The following is a 24,044-nucleotide window of genomic DNA, read 5'->3' on the forward strand; positions in this document are numbered from 1 at the left end:
CATTTTTTTGTTTGTATAGGGCTTAATACGCACCAAATTATATTCAGAACTTGAAACTGGCTTTGCTAATGAGCTAAATGTATTTGTGACAAACGCTGGGAATAGCCTGGTTTTCTCTCTGAAAGAGAGCTGAGAGAACAAACCACACATCATATATAGACCAGAGAGAGGAGCTGAAGAAACCTAAGAACAGGTCACAGAGTTGATAGGTGTGAATTTGTAGCCCTACTAAGCAAGCTGCATTTCTGTTCATGACATCAAGAACAGCTACTTCTACGAAAACCAAAGCCAGAATAGCCATAAATCATCTTCCTCTCCTCCAAAGCCCATGATATTCAGACAGTACAGAGAGCTTCCCTCCGGACCGCTTACATCTCTCATCTGCTAACACTACTCTGGATAGAATGCTACTTGCTCCTAGCTAGTCTGAATTATATAGGCATCTTTGCCTATATATCTTATCTTATCTTTGGACAGAAATTTTAATCTCTTCCATATCTTCTTCCAACAACCACAGGTAATTATCTTACAATGCTGCATATCAGACATTTTCAAAACACAGTACTTATATTACTACTAGTACACAAGTGTTTCTGAGGTGGTACAGAAACACTGTCTTGAACAGCTGAACACCTCTGCTGCTGCCACTGCCATCATGGCAATATGCAAGGAAATGAGATTTGAAAAGTCTGTCTTAAGTCTTGTATAACAAGCAGTATTGAGTGAACTAGTCAACTCCATCATCTTATTTGCAGCTAGAATATACTATTCTTCACTCTGCTAATGCCAACACTGGATTTCTCCTCCATCAACTATGTCAAAAAACACCAATACACAAAAAAATCTGCTGTAGGTTCTCTTTGCTGTCTATTTCTTTCTTAAAAAGCTACAGGGATCTTTTCCCTCCTATAATCCCTATGATTTATGAAGAAGGTTCTTTTCAGTCCCTTAAAACAAGCCACCAAACCACTCAGATCTAAGTGAAAATGTTAATTTTCACCCTCAAACACCAAAAGACTCGGGAGCCTTTTGGTTTCCAAATCTAATCCTCCTCCCTACCATAACGCCACAACTAGAGCAAGCAAAGGTGGTAACTGACTTGATTGTCTTTCCTTATTAATGGAAAGTTACTGCTGACAAAGGGCTTTTGATAGAATTTGTTTCCTTTGGAATGCCCCAACCATCAAAGCCAACCCCCACATTCTCAGCTGCTAGGCATGCTGCAAAGTAATACAAATGGTTAATGTGGTAGAGTTTGGAAGAATCACAGAATCATCAGAGTTGGAAGGGACCTCGATGGATCATCTAGTCCAACTCTCCCACTAAAGCAGGATCCCCATTACACAGAATGGCATCCAGGCAGGTTTTGAATATCTCCAGTGAGGGGACTCCACAGCTCTCCCGAGCAGCCTGTTCCAGTGCTTTTTTACCCTCTCAGTAGTTTTTTTCTCATATTTAATTAGAACTTCCTATGTTCCAGCTTGTGCCTGTTGCCCCTCGTCCTGTCACTGGGAAACACTCAGAAGAGTCTGGCTCCATCCTTCTTGCACCCACACTTTAGATACAGGCATTAATAAGGTCTCCCCTCAGCCTTCTCTTCTCCAGGCTGAAGAGCCTCAGATTTCTCAGCCTTTCCTCATAAGAGTACAACAGCTGCTGAGACTAGATATTTGAAAGCAGTATAGATCACAAGGTTGGTGATCAAATGATGTATAAGGAAGGATGTTTATTTTCAGTTTGGACAATTTTTTATTTGCATTCTTGAGTAACTGTTCAGCTGCTGTATTCCTATACACAGACCAAGAGGACTTAAAGCTTAGATACAACGTTTTTTTATATACCATGTGTTTGAACCATCAGGAAAAAAAAACACGGGTAAGTTGTATAGCTGCTATTAAACACTGAGAGTTAAATAATAAAGATTTTCAGCTTTTCTGGGTTTGTACTTGCAACCCCAGAACATCAACTTTTTCAACAATGAATACAGTCTAATCAGAATTCTTAGTATCAGCTTTGTTGACCACACCTTCCTTAGCCAACAAAAGCAGAACACTTTATTTTGTGCCCTCAGGAACATTTAATTAAAAAACCCAAGTCTTTGTAAGATTAACAAAAATGTCTTCCTTTTATAATCTCATAACCACATTTTCCCATTGATAAGCAGCAAAATCCCCCACCCAAGCAGCTTCTAATGATGTAGACTATCTTTCTAAGCATTTAACCAGACACTTAATAATATTTAATACCCTGTCCCAAACAATGAAATGCAACTTTTATGTAAGACCTTCAGCACTGTTCTTCAAACACTTAACATAAGTTGCCATTATCCATTTCTGCTAACCCGATACACGATACCTCACTGCTCTACCCAACAGGTTAATGACAGAGCTAAAAATAGAACCCATGTTTCCTCAGCCCCAAGTGAGTATCATTTCTACCATTCCCTAGTACCTGACACTTCTTTGAGGATAACCCAAGTCCAAACTGAGATTCAAGAGTCTCTTTTACTAAGATTAAAAAAAACCTAAACCCCTCTATACTGTCATAACACACCTAACTACCACAGCTCTTATACGCTGTGTTTCAAGAAATCCAGAGGTCTTCAGAGCACTTATTGAGGGTGTGCTTGCACTCTGCAGCAGCAGGACAGTTCTCAAACTAATTAGCTCACGTGGAGCTTCTTCACCACACTGCTTCTGAGCAAGTTTGTTTATCTTCATATTACATTACGCAGTGTAGACACAACCTAAGACTAGTCAGTTTCTCTAGGTAAGGGATACAAGCTTGATGAGGTCAAAGCAGTTTAAGAGACATTATTATGAACAAATGTTCTCAAGTACAGTCACTCATATTTCCAGCAGACTCTCAGGTTTAAATTCTTTGTATAAAAGAATGGATTTAAATCGTAATGGGAAAAAAAAGCCTGGTTCTGCTAATGTCAGAAAGAGAAACGCATCAGTAACAGCTTGGGTGAAATTTGGCGAGGAGAGATGTGAAAGGGTCTTCTCTCCTAGCATGAGGGATGTGATTTGCTGTTCGTCAGAAGGAAAAATAACAATCATCTTAATGACAGAGAAGCATCAAGTTCCAAAAATACGTTTGAACTGGAAACTTGTTCAAGTTTGGCAATAAATCCACTACATACTTTGTCTACACTGAGAGTGTTTAAAGGGTGTTTCTCTTTTGTATACTTTCCTAGAGCCTGACTGAGAACTCTCCATTCCCAAGACCCAGCTCTTGATTCACTCCATCTCCACTGTCAGTAACTACCTGCAAAAATCATTAAGGTATACATTTCTGCATTCCTTCAACACCGGTTAGGTACAGAAGAATTAGAGATTCTACCTTATTTTGTTAGTGATTTATACAATTACTTCCACAAACCTCACACAATAGAAAGTTTCTATTTTCCAGCTGGTATAAAATATACACACCCCAACCACCTCAGAAGAATACTAGCATAAAAAGGTGAACTCTTACGGTCAAGAAACTGAAATATCTCTCTTACTCCTGCACACAAATGCTTTATGATATTCCCTTCAACAAAGCAACCACTCATTTTTTTTTTCCACGGGATATTTTCTGTGTTCTAAGGCTAGGACAGATTGTGCTAACACTGAACAAGCACACATTTGATACTTCATTTCACCCTCACTGTTCACTATGTGGCATCTTTGTATAGTTTACAGCATCTACATCTAGAACTGTAACTACAAAACTTCTAATTTATTTCTTCATCATTTCTATGTACCTGAATTATTTCCTTATATAAGTACTCCACAGCACCTCCATCAGACAATTTTTATTATTCTTGCTTTCAGGTAGCAAACTGGGAGACAGTGATGTGCATCAGGATTGCCCGTAATTACAGATGCTTGACTTAAGATGCTTTGGGTCTCTCTTCAGAGGATACAGCAATTAAACAGCACTTTGTCAGTACAAACTATGACTTCAATCTATTTCAGTGCTATCATGTGTTTTAAAACTGACATTAATCAGTCCCAGGAGTCTGAACTCAGAAAATAAGAAGTACACAACTAAGAGCCGTATTTAAAAAATGCAGTTGAAGTGACTTGCCCAACCTCATGCAGGAGCTCTATGGCTGAATTAAGATTTGGCTCTAACCCTCCAGAACATCACCCCACTAGCCCTAGCTTTAAAACTAATTTCTTCAAGTGTTATTTTCTCCCTTCCTCACCTATTAGGTCTCATTCACCTTCAGCAGTTATGAGGAAGAAGGAAGGAAACAACCTCATTAATTAGCACACCTGGATTAATTTCCTAACTGGTCCTCCTGAAAACAGGAGGTATTTTGTGGATAAATAGTCTGAAATTACATCAGCATATGCCATTTAAGGCAGAAATGACCAAACTGAGTTTGAACAAACAACTTCAATTCTGGCATTTCCCTATCTGTTGAGAGCTTGGCACTGCATCAATGTCAGAGAATTCCATGTTCACAGAACTTTCATTTCATGCAGTAACAAATAACAATGTAATTAATTTAAATTAATTTTTCTGTCTCCATAATCATTTGCTACATTTGCAGTTTCAAGCTCACGGAACTCTTACCATAAGGCCTCTTAAAACTAAACAACACCCAAACAATCACTGCAAGGGCAGTTCTTCACCACAAAGCTAATGGTCTGTGAAATAACTAGTACATGGCATATGGACATTACATGGTCAGGAATTACACTGCAGCAACAAACAAATCTCCTAACATCAATTTCTATCAGAAACTTTTCTATCACCTCAGAAAACTGAGCTTCTTTCAGTTTGAACAACACCAGCATGTAACATTGTTTCCCTTGTTCAACACCAACATAATAGCCAAGTTTAACTCTAAAAGTTTTTACAAACTACAACAACATCACATTGCAGTCAATGTTTTGCTCCACAAGCTCACCATAACTAAATATTTGTTTGAACTTTCATCTAAAAAAAGCATTCAAGAACAAAACGAAAACTCACCTCATTTCCACCAACAGCTTTGGTTAAAATCACCGCAGAAGACACGGGTGGCGGCATGCAGCCTACTGTCTGCAAGCTGAAAATGAGAAGAAATGTTACATTCCCCACAGGATGCAAACACTATGTACCCTAAAACCTTAAAATATCACAGAGCTGAGTAGAAACAATCATCACCTGTGCAACCCAGTCAGTTCATGTTACAGTTACAGCCACAGCCCTGCACCAGCTGGCGGGATTTCTGTGCTTTTCTCTTACCAACCACCTCAGTGAAGAGTCCTGTCACCATTTAAAAACCCAAAGACCTAACCTCTCTGTGACTCCATTTCCCCATTTCAAGTACTGTATCTACCACTCACAAAGGTATCTACACATCTATCACAAAGGTAACTGCATATGCATGATGGAGTACAGTTTGCAGTGTGGATGGAAATATCTGTAGCTATTTGAGGAAAAAAAAAAGGAAATAAGGATGCAAAACCCTGTTTCTTGAAAAAGCTGCTCAGTGATAAAAACATTTACTGCTAAATAGAAGAGTAAGAAGAAACACGCTCACTATTTCAGGTTCGAAATATACTTTATTTTTCATCAAACCCTACCAGAAAAATATTCACAATTAAGCTTTTTATTTCCTGAACATTAAAAGACCATGAAATGTTTAATTTTAATGCATGTTTTCACTTTGTTGTAAAATCACCTGACTTCCATTAATCAACACATACAAAGATTTCTCCTGCATTTTAGAAGTCTAAAATAATTATGTCATTTTTTTCCATTGTTTGTGCAGCAAAATTATCGACATACATAGTAAATGCTGCTGCAAAGTAAGAAAAAATTGTGTGCTTTGTTTTGTTTTCAAAGACATGCCAAAAAAAATGTGATTATTACAAAAATTAGTTGCATCAAATGTGTAATTAGAAACTACAAGAACATACCACAATATATTACAGTTAAATTTGGGACTTCCGAAGAAAAACTGTTGATTTAGAAAGAACGGTAAGGCATGAAATTGTCTGTGAAAACCCTCAAAAGAATGGAATCTACATATATTTTCAAGTATCGGAATTTGACACAGTATTCTAGACCAGATCAATTACTAGCATTGAACTACTTTGCACTTGTAACTGTGTTAGTCCATGCCCAGGAAACACAGTGTCAAAAAGCTACAGCAAACAGAAGTATTAAATCCAAATAAGAGGGAGCATATTATAGTGCAACTATTAAGCTGCAAATATACAAAAAGCTTAAATAGAAGAAACTGATAAATGACAATGATGGTATTCAGTTTGTCAGCTACAGACACTGTGGAAAAGGAAAGAGACAGACAATGTAAACATTATATAAATCCAATCACAAAATGCCAAGCACCACCTTGGAAGTACATTGTACCTTTAGCTTGCAGTGAAGTAAGCTATGGAAGCAGAATTGTCAGCACTTAGGATAAACTCATATTGAAAAAAAAGAAATACAGGAAAAAGAAATGGTGTGAAAAGTTTGGAAATACCCACAAAAATCTACAGCAAACAAACACATGGTAATTCTAATGCCCATCCTCTACATCAGTTGTGCTACTGTTATCTCTCTTCTATGTGGTCTCTTGGCAGTCAGCTCCTTGAACTTGTCACCTGCACTAATAAAGGGGTGGATTAAGTTCACAGTAACCCGGAGATGTATGAAATGTGTGCAAGGGCATTCATCTCAGCTGGCAGGGACTTTCCACACTATAAGAAAAGTAATTAGTAACACAGCATCTGTGAGACCTCTCAAATTTCAAATACGTTTGGACATTAAAAAATAAAAATCACTATCAAGGTATGGTTTTAAATAGTCTTCATATGAAAATATTACTCTACAAAAAGGCCTGGTACTCACTAAATGGAAATGCTTTTAATCAAGTATATTGAAACATGTACTCATTAACTTTTTGCTTCTTGCTTTGTATCAACTACTTGTAACACTACTGATATACAAACAAATTCTAATGGCAAACAGATTACTACAGATAACCAACTGAAGCATTCCACTGCTTAATGCCATGCTATAAACACTAACATCAAGGGTCCAAGCACCTGCTGAAGGGTGATAAATTATACCTGTTCTACTAATACACTACAGACAATTGAGCAGTAGGGTCCAGAGACACGTATTTTAGATACGGAACTATCTTATACTAGATCTTTGCACCTCATGCCTTACCATCTGTGCTGTAAATGCTATATGCTAAGAGGGACAGAAGAGGTGAATCTGTGCAAACATTATTATGTTGCTTCATACTCCTTTCCAAAGAGATTTTGTCAGTGCAAAACTCAGCCATCTAACCAAAATGTAACTTAAAAGATGCTTGGGATGATGTCAGTTTCTGCTCTGTTTTATATTGATGTACTAATACTGTTAAGCAAAACAGTGCTAACTTTTAAAAGATATCCCGATTTCACCTTCCCGGTATCATCTGGACCACTTTACAATTGGGGGAACACCTGAAGAAGCCTCTTAAAAACAAAACAAATGCTCTTTTAGGTTTAGGCCTTGTAAAAACAAACATGAGCAGCTTTATCATTAAACTTTTAAGACAGTAAACTCTCCCCAAGCAATGTTTCACCAAGCAGTAAGAAGCAGTGGGGATTCTTTAAGTAGTTTTGTGAAATAATTGATTTTTGCCTTCAAACATTCCAGTATAGCTGCATGGTGCTAGGTATTGACCTTTACTACTTAAAAAGCTTTTTATTTTTTTTTATTTTTCGTAACATCTATCACTACCATCAATGCAGCTTTGGAAGCACACGCTGCCAGAGTACACCAGACTTGAAACCCACTGCTTTCATGGTAATTTAGCTTCTGGCTATCTCAAAGTTCTCCTCCTATGAAAACTTCACTCTCTTCTTTATTTTTCCCCATAATTTAGCTAGGAGCAGATACCAAACCCCAATCTGGACACGTGAGTGATGCTCAATACAGACTTTTTAAAAACAGAAAGGAACATCAGCATGTGGCACACACAGAATTTAATCACCAACTTATGGGTTTTATTTAGCGTTCCTTTCCTATCCACCTTGAGACCCAGCATAGCACTTTAGCTGTGTTTTGTGAAAGAGAAAGCTTAACATGTTGAAAGTCAAAACTAACTGACCAGACCTTCTAAAAATAAGACCATTTTACTGAAAGGCTTATCTTATGCAGGTAGTGTGTTTTTGACAGGAAAGTGCTGAAGCACAAAAACAGCTAGCAAAATCTGTTCACAATACAACTCTTAAAACACCCACTGCAGGATAAGCAGCCCTTCAAGAAGATAGCTACAAATATATTTCACTCCATTATGCTTAAACATACCCTTTTAAAAGCCATTCATTTATAGGTGTGATTGATAATAGCTGAAGAAAGAGCCATATTGCTGTTGGGAAGAACACAAGTGTAAAAATCTGGACAAAAAGGTGTAGTTTCACATGCATCAAAGCACTTGTCAGCTCCTGCAAAAGAAAAAGAGAGGAAGTTGCAGTCATAACAGCTGAAGTAAGATAACGTTTGTGCTTTTAAAACTAGGATCATCTCTATAATACAAAGAGAGTGCATGTCAAAAAGGCACCTTTAAGGATCATCTGATCTCCTCTTTAATAATGAAGTACATCCAGACAACATAAAAGCTCTATCTGCTCCTGGGCATTTTTCCAAAAGAACTGTCCACCACTTCAATAATAGTGTCGCTCTCGTAACAGCAGCTTTTCAGCAGGCAGCCTTAACACTTTGTCACTGCTTCAAAACCTGTGCTAACCATGCTGACAGCCTGTTTACTTTATTGACTGCTGAGCAAGGGCAACTTGTAGTGTCCACGTGATTTCAGGTTTCTCTAGAGAGCTACAAACTGTTGATTCTCATTTATACCATGAAAAAGGGATGCTTACATTACAAACAGTCATAATTTGTGGTGGGTTTTTTTAAGGAAACATTAACAAATATAAAAAGCAAAGTAAATTGTAGTAGATTTTTATTTTTGTTTATGTATTGAAAGATAAATTCATAGAAAAAAAAATAGGATTATGAAAAATAGCTAAGAAAGAATATCAAGACCATAACAAGTTAAGAGCAGCTAAGCCATAAAATTCTGAGAAGTGCAAAACACAGCTGGAGACTGAAAAAAAGGAAAAAAAAAAAAATTGTCAATAGTAAGAGCACTGCAGAGAGATGTGATCAAGTATTCTTATGCAATAAATTCTTCAGTTAGCTCTGTGTCTGTTTTTCTTTTTGGGCACTGCAAGGATCCTCTACACAGTTTTTGAGCACAAGGAAAAAGCCTTGTACTTTTCAGCTCATTTCAACCCTCACAGAATGAGGGTTGCTCTCTCTCAAAATTACTTGCACGCTTTTCAGGTAAACAATGCAACTGGAAAATAACTGATAGCACTTTTTCTTCAAAGCTAACTTGCTAGGACTCTCCAGTTATCTGACATCCTGGATGCACTAAAAAAAAACCAAACAAGCAAACAAACAAAAAAAAACCACACACGAAAAAACCCACCAATACAAAAAAGTGTATTTCTATGTACAGTAATATAGAAGACTATCTTCAAATGCCTCTCTCGGCTTCAAAACACTTGAACCTTTACGAAACACAATCAAATATTGCATTTTTGACCATTCAAATGCACACTGGTGTAATTATACATCTGGAAGTACTAGCAATTCAGCACCATGTTCTTGTTGCTTTATTTCTTGTAATAAAATTATCTCTGAAATTTGGGTTAGGGGGAAAAAAAACCTTCCACAAAAAAAATACACATGGGTTCATAACCTCTTCTTAAAGTAATACAAAACATAGACTTGAAACTTAGATCATGATCCAGTTTTGCCAAGAAAGTATAATTACACTCAGTGCTTGGTTAACTGAATGAAACACTTCTTTTAAATAAAGGAAGCTCTTAAACAGGCTACTATCACTTTGCATGAAAAAAAGAGGCCTTCTTCACACAGAACCTGTCACAGTACCTACAGCATTATGAATAGCATCACTGTAGTATTAGTTAATCTTACATCAAAAAGAAAGCAAAAATAAAATCTCTACTCCTAGAAACACATTCTGTGCAGGAAGAAAAGCTACCTGGAAATATCTATATAAAAAAGTGTACATTTTAAAAAGCAAATAAATAGAGAAAAAACAAAGGCAGTTACTTATTTCAGCAAAGCTTCTAGTTCCTCCTCCTTTCCTGCCAAGTCACCTCCAGATTTCCTAGTGGACCAACTTGTGAAGGCACCCCCAATTTAGGCACCATCACACATATACAAGTGTCCTTTGAATTAAATATTTTTACAATTGGAAAATGCCTTAAGTCCAGATTATTTGAAGAAAACACTGTGATTCTTTCAAAAGCAAGAATCAAGACAAAAACCTGGAAAAGACTGGTTAGAGCTTCCTGGGGGCAAGGAAACACAGAAAACTTAGTGCATGATGGAATGCTATATTAGTGGAAAAGGTCTTTGCAGATCTAAATTACCACTTTTTAAAATGTTTCTAGTGATTGTCTTTCAGAACAGTTATTCCTTAGACTGATTAATCCTAGAACAAACACTGAGGCAAACAGCCTTCACTGTCTTAAGCAATCTACAAGGGCTTGTCCCAAAATACATCTATCACTATAGCCCTCAAAAAAGTAGAAGTCTCAGAAAAGGTACTGGAAGCTGCCAGTTATTACTCTGTTCCTGCACACCAGGTAGAACAGGGTATCTTGTCTTTCCCAGTATTCTAGATCTTTTAGAGAGTTTATCCTAGCCTCTTGCTGGTCAGTGTGGGTCTCTGTTGGCACCCAGCCATGCAAATACCCACACAGAGCAAACAGAGTTTTCAGTGCCTTACAAATTCCTTATTGAAATTGATAACTCAAGTATGTGATTTAATTTCTGGGGCCCTGCAGGAGGTATTTGCTTTAAAAGAGCAAGAAAACCAGTCACCGAAAACTGAAAGGGCATTACATTAAGGTGGAATCAAATGTTCTTGTCATTTCTGGATGCAGACTATCCCTACAAACATAATAGAACCTCAATGATCTCTAGATTTTAAAACATAACATTGCCATGCACAGACAGGTTCTCCCTGAATGCTGCTTATTATTTTGTGAACTGCTTTCTGAATGCATGTTGGCAAACTTTTTTGAGCAGGTGCTTTCACAGCAGATAAAATCACAAGTCTAACCTTAAAAGATCAACAGATATTTCTAGTTTTGTCAGATTTATCTGAAGGTCTCTGTTAACACACAGCTTCTTTTTCATAAAACACACCAAATATTAGTTTTGATCTAACTAATATATTATCCAAGACAGAACAGCCCACACAAAGGTCAAGAACTAATAAATACAAATGCAGAAACTATTTGTTTTGCAACCCAATAAAACAATACATCAACCAATAATCAGCTTTAGGCTGTGCCTTTAACAATTAAAACATGCTGCAGAATATTTTAATAAAATTATGACTTCACCTCCTAACACATCTAAGGATTGTTTTTATGCATTTTAGAAAGTAATAGCAGAAGGTACAATGAGTGAAATTGTTTTCTTCCTATTTATCTTCTATCCCCATGGCAATTATTCAGAAAAGGCTTAGCTTCTTGATGGAATATAAAGCTGGATGTACAGCACCAGCCCTAACTGATGCTTCCAAAACAATCTGAGATTGGCTACCTGAACAGAAACATCAGTTCCTGCAAAACTTCATTTACATAAATATATTGCTTTTAGAACCACAGATGAAAAAGAGTTATGCAAGTTCAAAGCAGAACATGACACGTTGTCCAGGAACCTGACAGTCATGTCACTTTAACAGGAAAAAGTTAGATGCACATTAGCACTGAGAATCAGACACAGGAGAGGGCTGCCAGCAATTCAAACACCATTTCCCTTTGAAAATTTATCACTGTAACCATGATACAGGTACAAAAACTTGTTTTAGTTGAACGCACACTGTTCACCAAAATCCCAATTTACCCATAAGATAACCAGTCAATACCGAATGATGATACTTTTATACATTAGCTTAATGCAACATGTGAATGACATCACCTGTTAGCACAGGCCACAGTATAAAAAAAAAATCAAGATACTATAATAGCAGAGACACGCAGTGTTTCACTTGAACTCTGGCTGCTCCTTCTCTTCTTGGCATGTAGCCATCATTTCCTTTCTCTGTGTCTCCTTAACACATCACTAAGAGGTTCTCCCCTTCATCTCTTCTTACTCTCATATTGTTCCTCTTTGAAAAACATGTGACAAAATTTGAAACAAGTCAGAACGTCTGTCACATGCAGCAGAGCACAGGCACTTCAAGTCCACCTGTTCACAACTAAATCCTACAGAAAAAGACTGCCAAGACTTTGTACCTGTATATTGTCCTCCAAATGAACCCTCTTGTGTCGATACCACCTGCTGTCCTGTGCCTTCCCAACATGATAACTTAAAGCCACCATCAATCTTAAAGCTTGCATCAATCCTGTAGTGACTAGCCTGACCAGTTTTACTTAAGAGAGAACACTAGCAGGTAAGATGAAAGAGAAAGGCACAGAGAGCTCTGTGTCCTACAGAGGTGTGGAGACTCCACATAGCCCCTCTCTGCCTAGTTCCCTACAGAGAGGATTAACAGTTTGTTGTTCCATATCTCAACTGAGCACTGGGGAAGCCAAGGTGTAGCAGAACACAGGTGCTAGTGTGCTGGATCTCACCCCAGTTTGGTTTTGAGACACATCCAAGGTGTAGCTCCAGTCTCAAAATTGTGCCCAGCACTTCCACTTAGTCAAAGCCCTGCAAAGTCAAGCAAGCCACTCTCTATGGATGGGTGAAATGCATTCACACTCTCCTTCTCATCATGTTCACTTTGTGAAGAATCTTCTGAAACCAAGGAGTGGTTATTCCAGAAATGTCTAATACTTATCTTTTCTTGTTAGCTATTTTCCCAGCATCAACAACAGCATAGTAATTAAATACTCCGATTACGTTTAAACCTGATCAAAAGTAACACAAAACTTTTCAAAGCAAAACAATGAAGCAATGAGAAATTACAGTACCTCGGTTTTTAGGGAGAGTCCACTGTTAAAGAATATAGCTGAAACAGCAATGTAAGTTATGGTAATTTCTGGTTTCAAGGCTCCTAAAAAATACAGACATAGAGAAAAAAGTGAACTACAGTCAAAGACATAATTATACGTATATGTTATATCAATGTCAATTGAGAATACACAGAAAAATACCTAGAGAAAAATCTAATAATTAAAGTCACTAATAAAAAGAATGGGGTTTCTGTTAAGTTACAGAAAGCATGCTATTCATTCTTTAAATAAAAGAAAACCAGTAAGCGGAGAGTAAGATATAATGTCACACAAATTTGGCTTCCATGATTACAGGCCACTGGGAACCAACAGGTAAGTTGTGAAAATGGGGAATTTTTCACAGTTCTGTCAACAGAGTATCCCTAGAGCATCAGCAAACTCAAACAAAAATATTAGCTGTTCCCTCCACAGTCATTGGTATCACTCACATATGTCTCCTCCTTCCCCCACAACACACACGCCTGTCTGGCTGCCTGTACAGAGGAAACCAAATTGTACCTTGCAATCATTTCCTTGGAACAATGTAATTCTGCATTATTCCCCCACAACCAGGCTGTGGCAAAGCAGTTCAATCCAGCCCCACCAGAACAGATTTCAGACACACTGCTGCAATGAGATCAGCAAGGGCAGATGCCTGCACCCCCAAGAGTTCTGCTATATTAAAAGCTTACATTTGTTTACATATATTTATATACTTTTTTTCTCAGCGAGACTGAGGTAAAATACTTTTTACACTCCTATAAAAATGATGAATTCTCTTAATACACTTTGCGTTTGGAAGCCAACATGCGCAAAATGTATGTATACACTCATTTTTTCACAAGCACTCAACCAGTTATTATATTAGAAAGAAAATATTAGCAGGCCACTTAAGACCAAAGTAATATCCTGACTCAACAAGCGACAGTAAGTTGTCATGAGCAAAACTGCAGCAGCAAACAAGCAAGCCTTTACTCAACACTCTAGAAGAGAAGGTCCTTTCTGCTCTCTCAGATGAATGATACATTGATAGTCACACTGGAGCAAGGTCAATGATCTTTAAATGAGAGGAATTTGATGTGTACACTGAGTCTACTCAAATTTGCATTTCAAGCCATTTAAACCCAAATCCTTCGCTCAGGGAGGACTCTGTTGATGAGACACTAAAACTGTGTGTGTTAAATACAAAACCTAAACCAAGCAACCTAAACATAAGGTAAAAATACGCCAGGAAATGCAAGAGTTAAAGTTGCAACAAAGCACATGGCTAATTGCAAAATTATGGCATGTTAACTGAATAACCAGGAGGGATTAAAAAAATTTTAAAATGAGAAAAAAATAGAAATATATAGCGATACAGAAAAATGCTTTTTTATATATATGATTATATTTTTTTTCTAATCTTATGGAAATTAGAGCATATATGTACATGCACGTCCACACTGGGCAGACAGGCAGTTGGTTAGGTAGTCTGGCTAAGAGAGTGGTTCTTCCAGGTCTCAGTTTTTCTTTTGGGTTTTTCACTGGTCTTCCTGAACCCCTTTACACAGAAGAAACCTCTACCACTAGGGCAACCACATGTTCATGAAGCAAAGGGAACTCTGGTCAGAATGGATGGCCCTCCACTCTTGTGCAAAAGACTGGTCAGGAAAGCTCTTTTCACAGAGGAACTAAATAGGCTCATTCATCAAGTAGTAAAAGCACACAAAAAGGGTTTGGTTTATGCCCTGAAGGTGGCAACTGCACAAATCTTTGTTATTTGTGGCACAGTGTTCCACTGGTATCTATGCTGGGTCATCCATCCCATTCAGTAAGGCCTTAAAAATTACATGGCATGGTTTTATCAGCTGGAAGATGACAAACTAAGGTTTTTTTCATATGCTGACATTTCCCACTACCCCACCTCTTTTTTTTTTTTTCTTTCTTTTTTTTTCTGGTTTTAAAACAAGCACTGAGATCATGCAGCTTCAGAAGAGGGATACGACTTTGGGGAATTTGAGCTCAAAAGTTTCAATCAATGCTTACAAGATTTTTCAAGTAAATTGTCCCAGGAACAATACCACATCAACTCTTGATGTGTCTTTGCAGTAGAATAATTAAATGAAGTGCTCCATCATAGTGCTTCCATGCAGGAAGTAAGCTCAGGAAAAATTATCTCTTACTCTAGTTAAAAGGATCTCCCACATTGCTGCTAACAATTAGAATGACAATCAAACCAGAAAGGGACATACCACCTGATACTATCAATTTAAAGTTGTCTTTTAAGGTCTGCCGAAGACAGGCATAGATCCTGCAAGAAGCTCCATGTGGGTCATATTCATCTATGCAAAACAGCACACAGATGTTAGAAGGGATCCTTGCACAGCAAGAATTTGTCTACCCTGAACTCCAGAACCTTAGTTGCCACAGCAAGTGTTTAGGGCCATATTTTTTTTAAATTACTTTATTTTTTTCCAGAGCCTGAGGGGCAGGGAAAAAAACAACAACAACAACAACAACAACAACAAACCCAAACAAAAAAAAAGGCTGGCTCCTCAGTGAGAGAAGCTGGGTATCCTCAAACTTCAACTCTGCTAAGAAAAATAATTTTAAAAATCTATGCATATAAATGCTAGATTCTTCTTCCCCTTCCATAACATGAACAGAATTCCTTCATAGCAACTCCCAGCGTTCTACATCCTTTTTCTTAAATCTTCAGAGACATATATATATATATATAATTTAATTTATTCTTGAGAATTGTGGACATCTAGAGTTACAATGGAAACTAACCAGAAGAGGCTGCCAGCATTCAGACTAAAAGATACACTGTTATTTTAAAATAAACACTGGGTGCTTCTGCAGCTGGTTACAAGAAACATACAAGACCTCACTGCTTAGAAAATGACAGATCTTTCTTCCGATTTGTTTACTGTGAGCATTTGATACCATTTTGCACGGAATCATTTTCAGTTTTCCCTCCTCTTTCAAGTTGAACTAGAAGTGGACAAAACAAAACAAAACTCTATCTAAAATACAAGTGTGCTATTACAAAGTAAAAAAAAAATAATCTGTCTGAAATACAGTACCTAGTATTTTAACACTACACTTCTCACGCAGTTCACAGACATTAATACGCTGAACTGCAATGGCTTTATGCCCATCTTAGAGTTCTTGAAGTCAATACTTAGTTTAACAGGAGTACATTCAAAGCCAGTTGCCATCCAGTTTTCATTACCACTAATCCAAGAAGAGCAGGGTATTATTGAAGCAGCTGGCACAGTGCCTAGCAAAGGTACACACGGGAATACACCCTGAAACGTCTCTCAGGCACCTGAGAAGCAGTGACCGGCTAGCAGGGCGGGAGGGCGAGCCGCCGGCGGTGCGGGCACCAGAGGTGGGCCGGGGATGTGCGGTTGCGCCCCGCAGCACGCCCTCCCGCACCCTGGCAGCTCGAGTTTCCAAGTTTCTGAGCGGATGCCCCGACGGCCGAGGGACATCCGAGCCGCTCCCAGCGCCCCGGCAGCCAAGCGGCCGGCACCCTCCACCCGCGGACCGGCAGAAGGGCCGGCAGCCTCTCGCCCACCTCCGCAGCCCAGCAGCCAGGCGGCCCGCTCCCCACCGTGCTGCCGACACCCGGGCCCACCCCGGCAGGCAAAGGGGGGCGGGAGTTGACCAAGTACTGCTGGGCTCCCCGCTAGGACTCCCGGGCTACCGGGCGGCGGCCCCGAGGACTGACCCTAGCGCTCCCCTCGCAGCCCCGCAGCGCCCGCCCAGCTGCCGGGCGCACCGGGAGGGCAGCGGCCAGACTCACCCCCTTTGACGCCGACGGCGGGCTCCAGCCGCGCCACCGCGATGACCAGCACGATCCCGAAGATGAACCACTCCTTCCGCAGGCGCTCCAGCAGCCCCATGGCGCGCCCCGCCGCTCCGCTCCCCCCCGCCCGGCCCGGCCCGGCGCGGCGCAGCACGGCGCAGCGGCGGGGCGGGGTGCAGCCCCACCGCCCGCCGGCACGACCAGCCGGATCCGCCGACAGGAAAAGTCTCACCCACCGCCGCCATCTCTACCACGCACCTCCTAATACACACGCAGCTCCAACGCCGCCGCCCGCCCTCCTGCCTTCCCGCAGCTCCGAGCCCCGCCGTTTTCGGTGGCCCCCGCCCCGCGCCGCATCCCCGCGCCGAGCCGCGAGCGCCGGCGGCCACCCCCGGCAGCGCGGGGCGGGGAGTCGCTGAGCGGCCGGGGCGCGCGGCGCTCCAGCGCCGGCCCCGAGCGGGCGGAGCGCGGCCCTGCGGGCGCGGCGGGCGCCGCGTGCGCGCTGCTTTGGTTCATTACAACGTTTGCGTGGCGCCCGGCGCCTGACGCGCGGGAGGGCGGGCGCGAGCCAGCCGGCGGTTGCGGCCGTTGGGGGCACGCGGCGGGCCGGGGGGGCGGCGCGGGGCGCCCGCACACGCGGGGGGTGCCCGGGCGTCCCGCCGTGCGGACACCCCGCAGTCCCGCCGTGCGGACGCCCCGCGCCGCCCGCTGCCACCCGCCCGAGCCGGAAACCGCCGGGCAGGGGGTCGGGATCTCGCCGTGGCTGCGGTTCCGCAGCGACGGTTGAAACGCTGGAAGCCGGGAGCTGCGGGAGGCGGTGGCGGCCGCGCCACACGCGTGCCCGCGCCGTGTCCCGTTACCGCGCCGGAGCGGCGGGTGACGGGGGGTTCACAGTGGCCCCGGTGCCGCTTGGCTGCCGAGGGAAGGTGCCCGCCTGCCTGCCCGCTCTGACCGGCCCACAGGTGTCTGCCCTGCCCGCAGGAAAAGACACACCTGTCGTGACGTGCCGACATCGCGTCCCGCGGTGTGAGCCCCGAGCGCCTGCTAAGCCAGCCGGCTTCCCGACTGGAGACCGTTCTCTGTGGGCTCGGCGGGTTTATTTCAGTGTTCAATCTATCTCCATCAAAACAGCGTAAAAACCTCATTCTGGTGCTCGACCTGCGCTTCCCATTTCCGAGTTAGCTCTCGTCTCGCCTTCCCGAGGGGCTCACTAGCCCAGTCTCTGCCCCGCCAGGAGCCCCACACGAGCAAGGAAATGACAGCGCGAAGCGCTCCGTGGGCACCGCTGCTCACAGCGACGCGGCTGCCGCGTTCCGGCAGGTCTCAAACACATGACAGTTCTGCTGGGTGGTTTCTTAACACTTCGGTAAGTTTATACTCCACGGTCTCTCTGGGTGTATTTATGCTTCAAAGAACAGCGCTGCCACACGCCTTCTGCTCTCTGCTACCAAGTAAAGAAATACCTGTAGCTTGAAGCTCAGCTGTGAGCTCAGCCACTTCGGGAAGCGTATGTTGCTTGTTGTATGTCCTGTGAGGTTTATTTGTGTAAACATACCTCATCCTTGAGGGTTTTTTTTTAATGTGGAGGGAATGTGCCTTCTCTCAGCTGCAAGGGGGTCCAAAATCTGAGGGTTAAAATGATTATACATTTCACTGCTTTACTAAAGTTTCCTGGAGTACACGTTGGTCCTCTCAGATTTGAGTACCAAAATGCAAAACCTCACTGCATTTGCCTGTGCAACTGCTACAGGATGACTGGTTTTTAAGAAAATAAATGCATAACATGCCCAGCTAGTTCAGTGCAGGATGCAGAGGCCTCACTCTGCAGCAGTGGGGCTAGAAGGCACAAACAGCTTCAACACAACACGGGAAAGCATTGTTGCCAGGGAAAGAGCAAAATGACAATCTGTTCAGGCCAAAAGCTAAGCCCTCAGAAGCAGCCAAATTTCATAGTGAATGAAGTTGTTGCAAGGTCAATTGCTGCAGAAGCTGTAGATGGATGCAGAGGGGCAGGTACAGAGGATACTCAGCCTGGGAATAAAATTCAATCCTGCAGTAAAGTCAGCAGTTTCTCCCTGCTTTTGCATCATAGTTTCTACATGGTACTAATCCTACCCCTCCCACTTTGCAGGTACATACTAATTATGAATTTCTAATATTTCCCACTGCCCAAGTTAGTTCTAGGCTCATTTTGTCAACAAGTTTCAGATGTGTTTGCTCACAGAGCATCTAACTGGCTATAGTTTGAAACCCCAGGTTCAGTCTAGGCTCTGAAAGGTGCTGCTCATTTTCCCACAACAAGGCAACAAGGGTCACTCCTTGTGCCCTGTCCCAAGCCTTCTCTAGGGAAGAATGAGCAATTCATTGTGTATTAGATTTAGTACAGTTAAAAATTTTTTATAAATAATGGTTTGCCTATGGTCATCAAATATCACTGATGATTTTCTATACTTAGTAAAGGAAAATATAAGTTTTAATAAGGCTCTGTTGCTTTGAGGGGATGCTTTGCCTGGAAATTTGTTTCCAAGAGATTCAAAGTTTGTAAAAAATGTCTTTTGCCAAGAAAATACATGGATTCATGTAGCTCTTGTCTTGTGTAATCGTTAAGATCATATGGAGATATTCTAAATTGTGTATTGAAAGGCTTGTACAAAGGTACTTTAGCTGGTTTTGTTTAAAAGCTGTTATTAGATTATCATGATTAGCATATAGGTCTCTGATATGAAACAGGTCAAACTGTTCATGCTTTTGGATAAGAAAGCACTCTGTAAACCCTGCCCTGCCCTATCAGACCAGAACAGGAAGGAAGAAAACACTGCAAGTGTATTGTATAATTGGCAGGATCCTCACATATCCTGCATTTGTTTGCATTACAGTGTCACTGTTGCTATAGGGCAGTTTGTAATCCACATTGAGGCATTTGGTCAGTATTCAAGAGGGACAATTTAGTGTCTGTCATCCAAAACTGTATCCTGCAACATTTCGTGTTCCTCATCCGGTTCCCATACAGATAATACACATATCTGGATTAACCACTAGGACTTGACCAGATTCCAGAACGGTCTGGCACATGTGTACCTGTATTCTCCATTACATGTTACAAAACCACTTTGGGGGTATATGTAGCTGTGGCTTAGAACACAGTACAGGAACAAGAGTTTAGCTTTGCTCTGATTTCACACGACCAAATTTTAATTTTTTTTTGGCTGCAAACATACCTCAGGGCTTCCAGGTGCTTTCTTGCCTCTATAGGCCCTTGTGCTTCCTTCTGCATAACATAAAAGCTTCATGACATGCATAGCTCTGTGACACCAAATCTTCATTGCTCACAGGTAGACCGTTGAAATCAACAGGACTGTTGATGTGAGCAGCAACTGGTTTTTCATGTCTGCAAAGAGTCAGAAATGGACTGGACATTTTTGGGCTTTATGTTATGAGCAATCAGTCTTACACAGTTTGTAACCGATGCCGAGATGTCAGCTCCTCTTTGTGCCATATGGAGCCTAGTTCTTTGTCTGCACAACATACTTTACTGTCTAATAACTACACAGTTATTTTAGGGAATGTGCTGGGATTTTTGAATTCCGTAGTTGCAGATGTCATCTGATTATGCATGTAGACAGGAGAGATTTCAGTATAAAGGAGAGGGGAGCACGAGATAAAGGGAGCTTAAATGAGAGGAAGAGATAGTATTAAATAATTTAGCTTGAAAAGAACAAAGATATTCAGAATGAACAAGATAAAGAGAGGTGTTAATTATAAATAGGAAAGTTGAGGAGAAAAAGTGGAAATATATGGGAGACAGTTTACAACACATTTATATTTCTCACAAGCACTTAGTGCCATGACCTTAGAGTTCCTCAGCAGCTTGAAGAGATTGCCTTACTGATCCCGATAGCTGGTTTTCCTTATGGAAATGGAATTTGCAACTCTTTTTCTGTCCTGGCCTAGGTGCTTACACTGTCTCAGGCATCTGTATCTTTTGGTTGTTGCTACTGAATATTACTAAATGTGTTCACAGGCTGCAGTAGTGTAACACAGCAGTAGGAATGATGCACCAGTTCAATTTAGAACAGTGCTTAATGAGACTGAAACGTGTATAGGTATTCTTTTTAAAAGAATGCCATGAGATAAAAAAAGATCCACAAAACCTTTTATAATTTCTATAATGGTATGATTTTCTTTCTCCAGAGATTTTAAATGCATATTGTTTTGGGGTTCTTTTTAACTTATAATCAAGAGTCCTCTTATACATTTAGTATCCAGCAAATAAGCAACTTTTATTTTCCTTAAGATCCCAGTGTGAAATTATCATGCACTAATCTTAGGCATTAGGAATAAAATCTAAAAGGCAGCAAACAGGGCTTTGCAGATCCCTTTACTAGAACCTGCTTGTTCTTATCAAAGAAACAGAACCCAGCTTAGTGCTACTTCACTCATGATATTATCTTGCCTTATCCCAGACCTCCAAATGAACATACACATCAGAGAATTTTTCATGTTTTGCACTTTTTCACAGAAACATGCTTTCTCAGTAGCCAGTAAGATTATGATGCACTCAGAAGTTTGGATTAAAAAGAAAAAAAAAAAAATTGAGATAGTAAAGCTCTGCTTGAAACAAATTATGGGCTTCTTTAAAAGCAATTTAAAAATACAAGAAAATAATAACAAACAAACAAACAAACATTAAAAGCTGCATATATTTAAACCTGAAAAAGGAAATCAATAACATGAAGTAGCTTCTCTGGATGATTTCACAGAGAACAACAACTGGATTTAACCTGTTAAGACACTTCAGAGATAACATAGTGACACTTTTGTATCTTTTTCTCCTTACACTTACAAAAATGACCTTCTAGTATTGCAATATTCATACCAAAATGCCTAAAACATTAACAGTTTCAATATAAAAACCTCTTCTGTATTTTTATAGAGGAAATCCAGCAGATGTATTTCTCTGTGTGTGCAGATACAAACATTTTACAACAGTTTGAGAGTAATTAACTACTCATAATGGGAAGAGCATGTGAATCACAGAAAACACAAGAGAGCAATCATCCCACCTTTGACACCTGTCACAAAGGTCAAGTTTGGAAGGAGCAGCAACTGGAGAAACCAGGAATACATGTGCACATATAGGCTTGAGAAAGAGGCAGTTGCAAGAAGGGTGTGTGTTAAGGTTTCTGAAAGCTGGCTTCTGGAAGCTTAAGCTTTATCTTCTAGCAGAAGGAAGAGCAGGGCTTGTCCAAGAGAAAGGACAGCCCATGCTCCAAACTTGGTATTCACTGAGCTAGATGGAAGGTGGGGCCTGTTTTCTGTGGCATTCCTTTTGATTTCAGTATTACCAAAGAATTTAAAGACACAGATAAAAGGAACAATTTCACTGGCTTTTCTGAGGGAGAATGTCAGAGAAAATGTCTCTAGACTTTTTCAGGTTTGTCAGTTTGACTTCATGCTATGGTACCTGTTGTCTCATACGTCTTGGACCTTTGCATGTCATTGCCATGTCCTGAATTTACCATAGCCAGGACCCAGCTCTCCATCAGTCCAAAGAAAAGCCAAGTGCATTCCCCGGACAGCTATGATGAGCTCTGACCATGGCCAGTTTGGACATGTAGGAGACTACAGTCTCAGGATCAACATGATGTGCAGTAGAAAGAGGCAAATGTAGGCACATTCTTTGCTCTTAGCTTTGCATGTTGAGTTCTGTTCACCGTTTTGAATATCAAGCCATGTTCATGACTCATAGCCTGACCACCAGTCCTCATCAGCTGCCACAATATCCCCCTGCAGGATGGAAGCAGGGGGAAGCATCCCCCAAGCAGCTTGTTATGCTTACTAGGGTACAGATTTACAAAGAAAGGTTTTACCTGCCCTCCTCTTAATAAACCTGAGTGCCAGGAAATAGGGGTGCTTACAGTCATATAGCTTGACAGTGCTGTCTTTTACCTGCATTGAAGTAAATTCCACATTATTTGCAAATCAAGTTATTTGACTTCAGCCTTAGTGGTTTTTTTATTTAAAATGGACTAGGAAGCGCCCCCACAGAAACCCAAGTGCTTCTATGTGCTGCATACGTGAGTCCTGAGAGAATGCTGCATGTTCCCACCTGTCCAAGTGGCACTTGTCCTTTTTGCAGTGTTGGAATTGAGCTACTCTTCTTTCTTTTTTTTTTTTCTCCTAAATTCTTTTTTATACTAGAGCAGAATTCGGAGATCAGACTGCAAGGCTTCTCTGCAGCAGGTATTGTGTAAGCATAAACCCAGGCATGTCGACACTGCAATTATGTAACTGTAGCACATACAGGCATACTGAACCTCATTGTAATGTAGCCCTCATTTGTACCAGCTGTAGTTCCTGATACCATTGGTGCCCTAACCCTTGAGACATTCAAGGTCAGGTTGGACAGGGCTTTGATCAACCTTATCTAGCTGGAGATGGCCCTGATCATTGCAGGGGTGCTGGACTAGATGAGCTTTAAAGGTCCCATCCAACCCCAACTATTCAATGATTCAGTACATACACACAGGGACCATCCAGCTGCCAGGAGGTCCCCATTGGCAGTACTCTGAACTAAGTCAAAACTCCAGCTTCTCCTCCACCTCTCTTCTTAGAGAGGCATGAGAGCACCTTAATAGAGGGGGTCTGATATGTCTGATGTTGATTAGCCTCACTTCTGCCTCATCTCTCAAAGTTCTATAGTTAAGTGGAAAACTTCTCTCAAATGTGAAAGCAGACCCCCCCAAAAAAAAAGTGGAATCAGGAAGGGAGATAAGGCATTAGGAAATACACTCAAAACTTAGGGGAAAAAAAATTTAACCAGAGAGGAAAACATCCTCGAAAAGCTATTTCATAACAAATCAGCTATTATATCTGCCAATACAGAAAAATGAGGATGTTAACAGCTCTTCATCCCACTATCTGCAGCATTAATAAGTGATGAAGTATTAAAAAAAAAAAACTGGGACACTTTGTGCCTATAACACTAGCACATCAGGACAAGGGAATAAAGCTTATCTAAAACAAAGGACATGACTGTGTGTTGCTGGCAAATAATGACATAAATGAAAAACAGAAACACAGAAACAAATACAGCCCCTCCAACCATCAAATTTAAGGAAAACAAGACTGCCTTACTTTTTGGCTGTAATCAGATACAGATCATAAAGTCAGCACTGTCTGAGGGAAGTTTTGGATGCAGTCATTATTCTAGA

At 40.9% G+C, this 24,044-nt stretch overlaps 1 protein-coding gene across 6 annotated transcripts in view; it reads right to left on the reverse strand.

Moving 5' to 3' along the window:
* The window catches only part of SLC10A7 (solute carrier family 10 member 7), a 151,188-nt gene extending 134,222 nt beyond the window's left edge, over positions 1-16,966 (reverse strand). For 3 of the 6 annotated variants that reach the window (XM_051619086.1, XM_051619088.1, XM_051619087.1), the window contains exons 1-4: positions 16,828-16,955; positions 13,014-13,096; positions 8,299-8,435; positions 4,975-5,050 (exon numbers count right to left, since the gene is read on the reverse strand). In XM_051619086.1, the coding sequence (XP_051475046.1) occupies positions 4,975-5,050; positions 8,299-8,435; positions 13,014-13,096; positions 16,828-16,927 (396 nt within the window). In that variant the 5' untranslated portion in view covers positions 16,928-16,955. Of the gene's footprint in view, positions 1-4,974; positions 5,051-8,298; positions 8,436-13,013; positions 13,097-16,827 lie in introns of all 6 variants that reach the window. The other 3 variants (XR_007889440.1, XR_007889441.1, XM_051619090.1) reach the window with 3 other exon arrangements.
* Between the last annotated feature and the right edge of the window lie 7,078 nt (positions 16,967-24,044).

The sequence above is a fragment of the Apus apus genome, chromosome 4, assembly GCF_020740795.1.
Source record: "Apus apus isolate bApuApu2 chromosome 4, bApuApu2.pri.cur, whole genome shotgun sequence".
NCBI lineage: Eukaryota > Metazoa > Chordata > Aves > Apodiformes > Apodidae > Apus > Apus apus.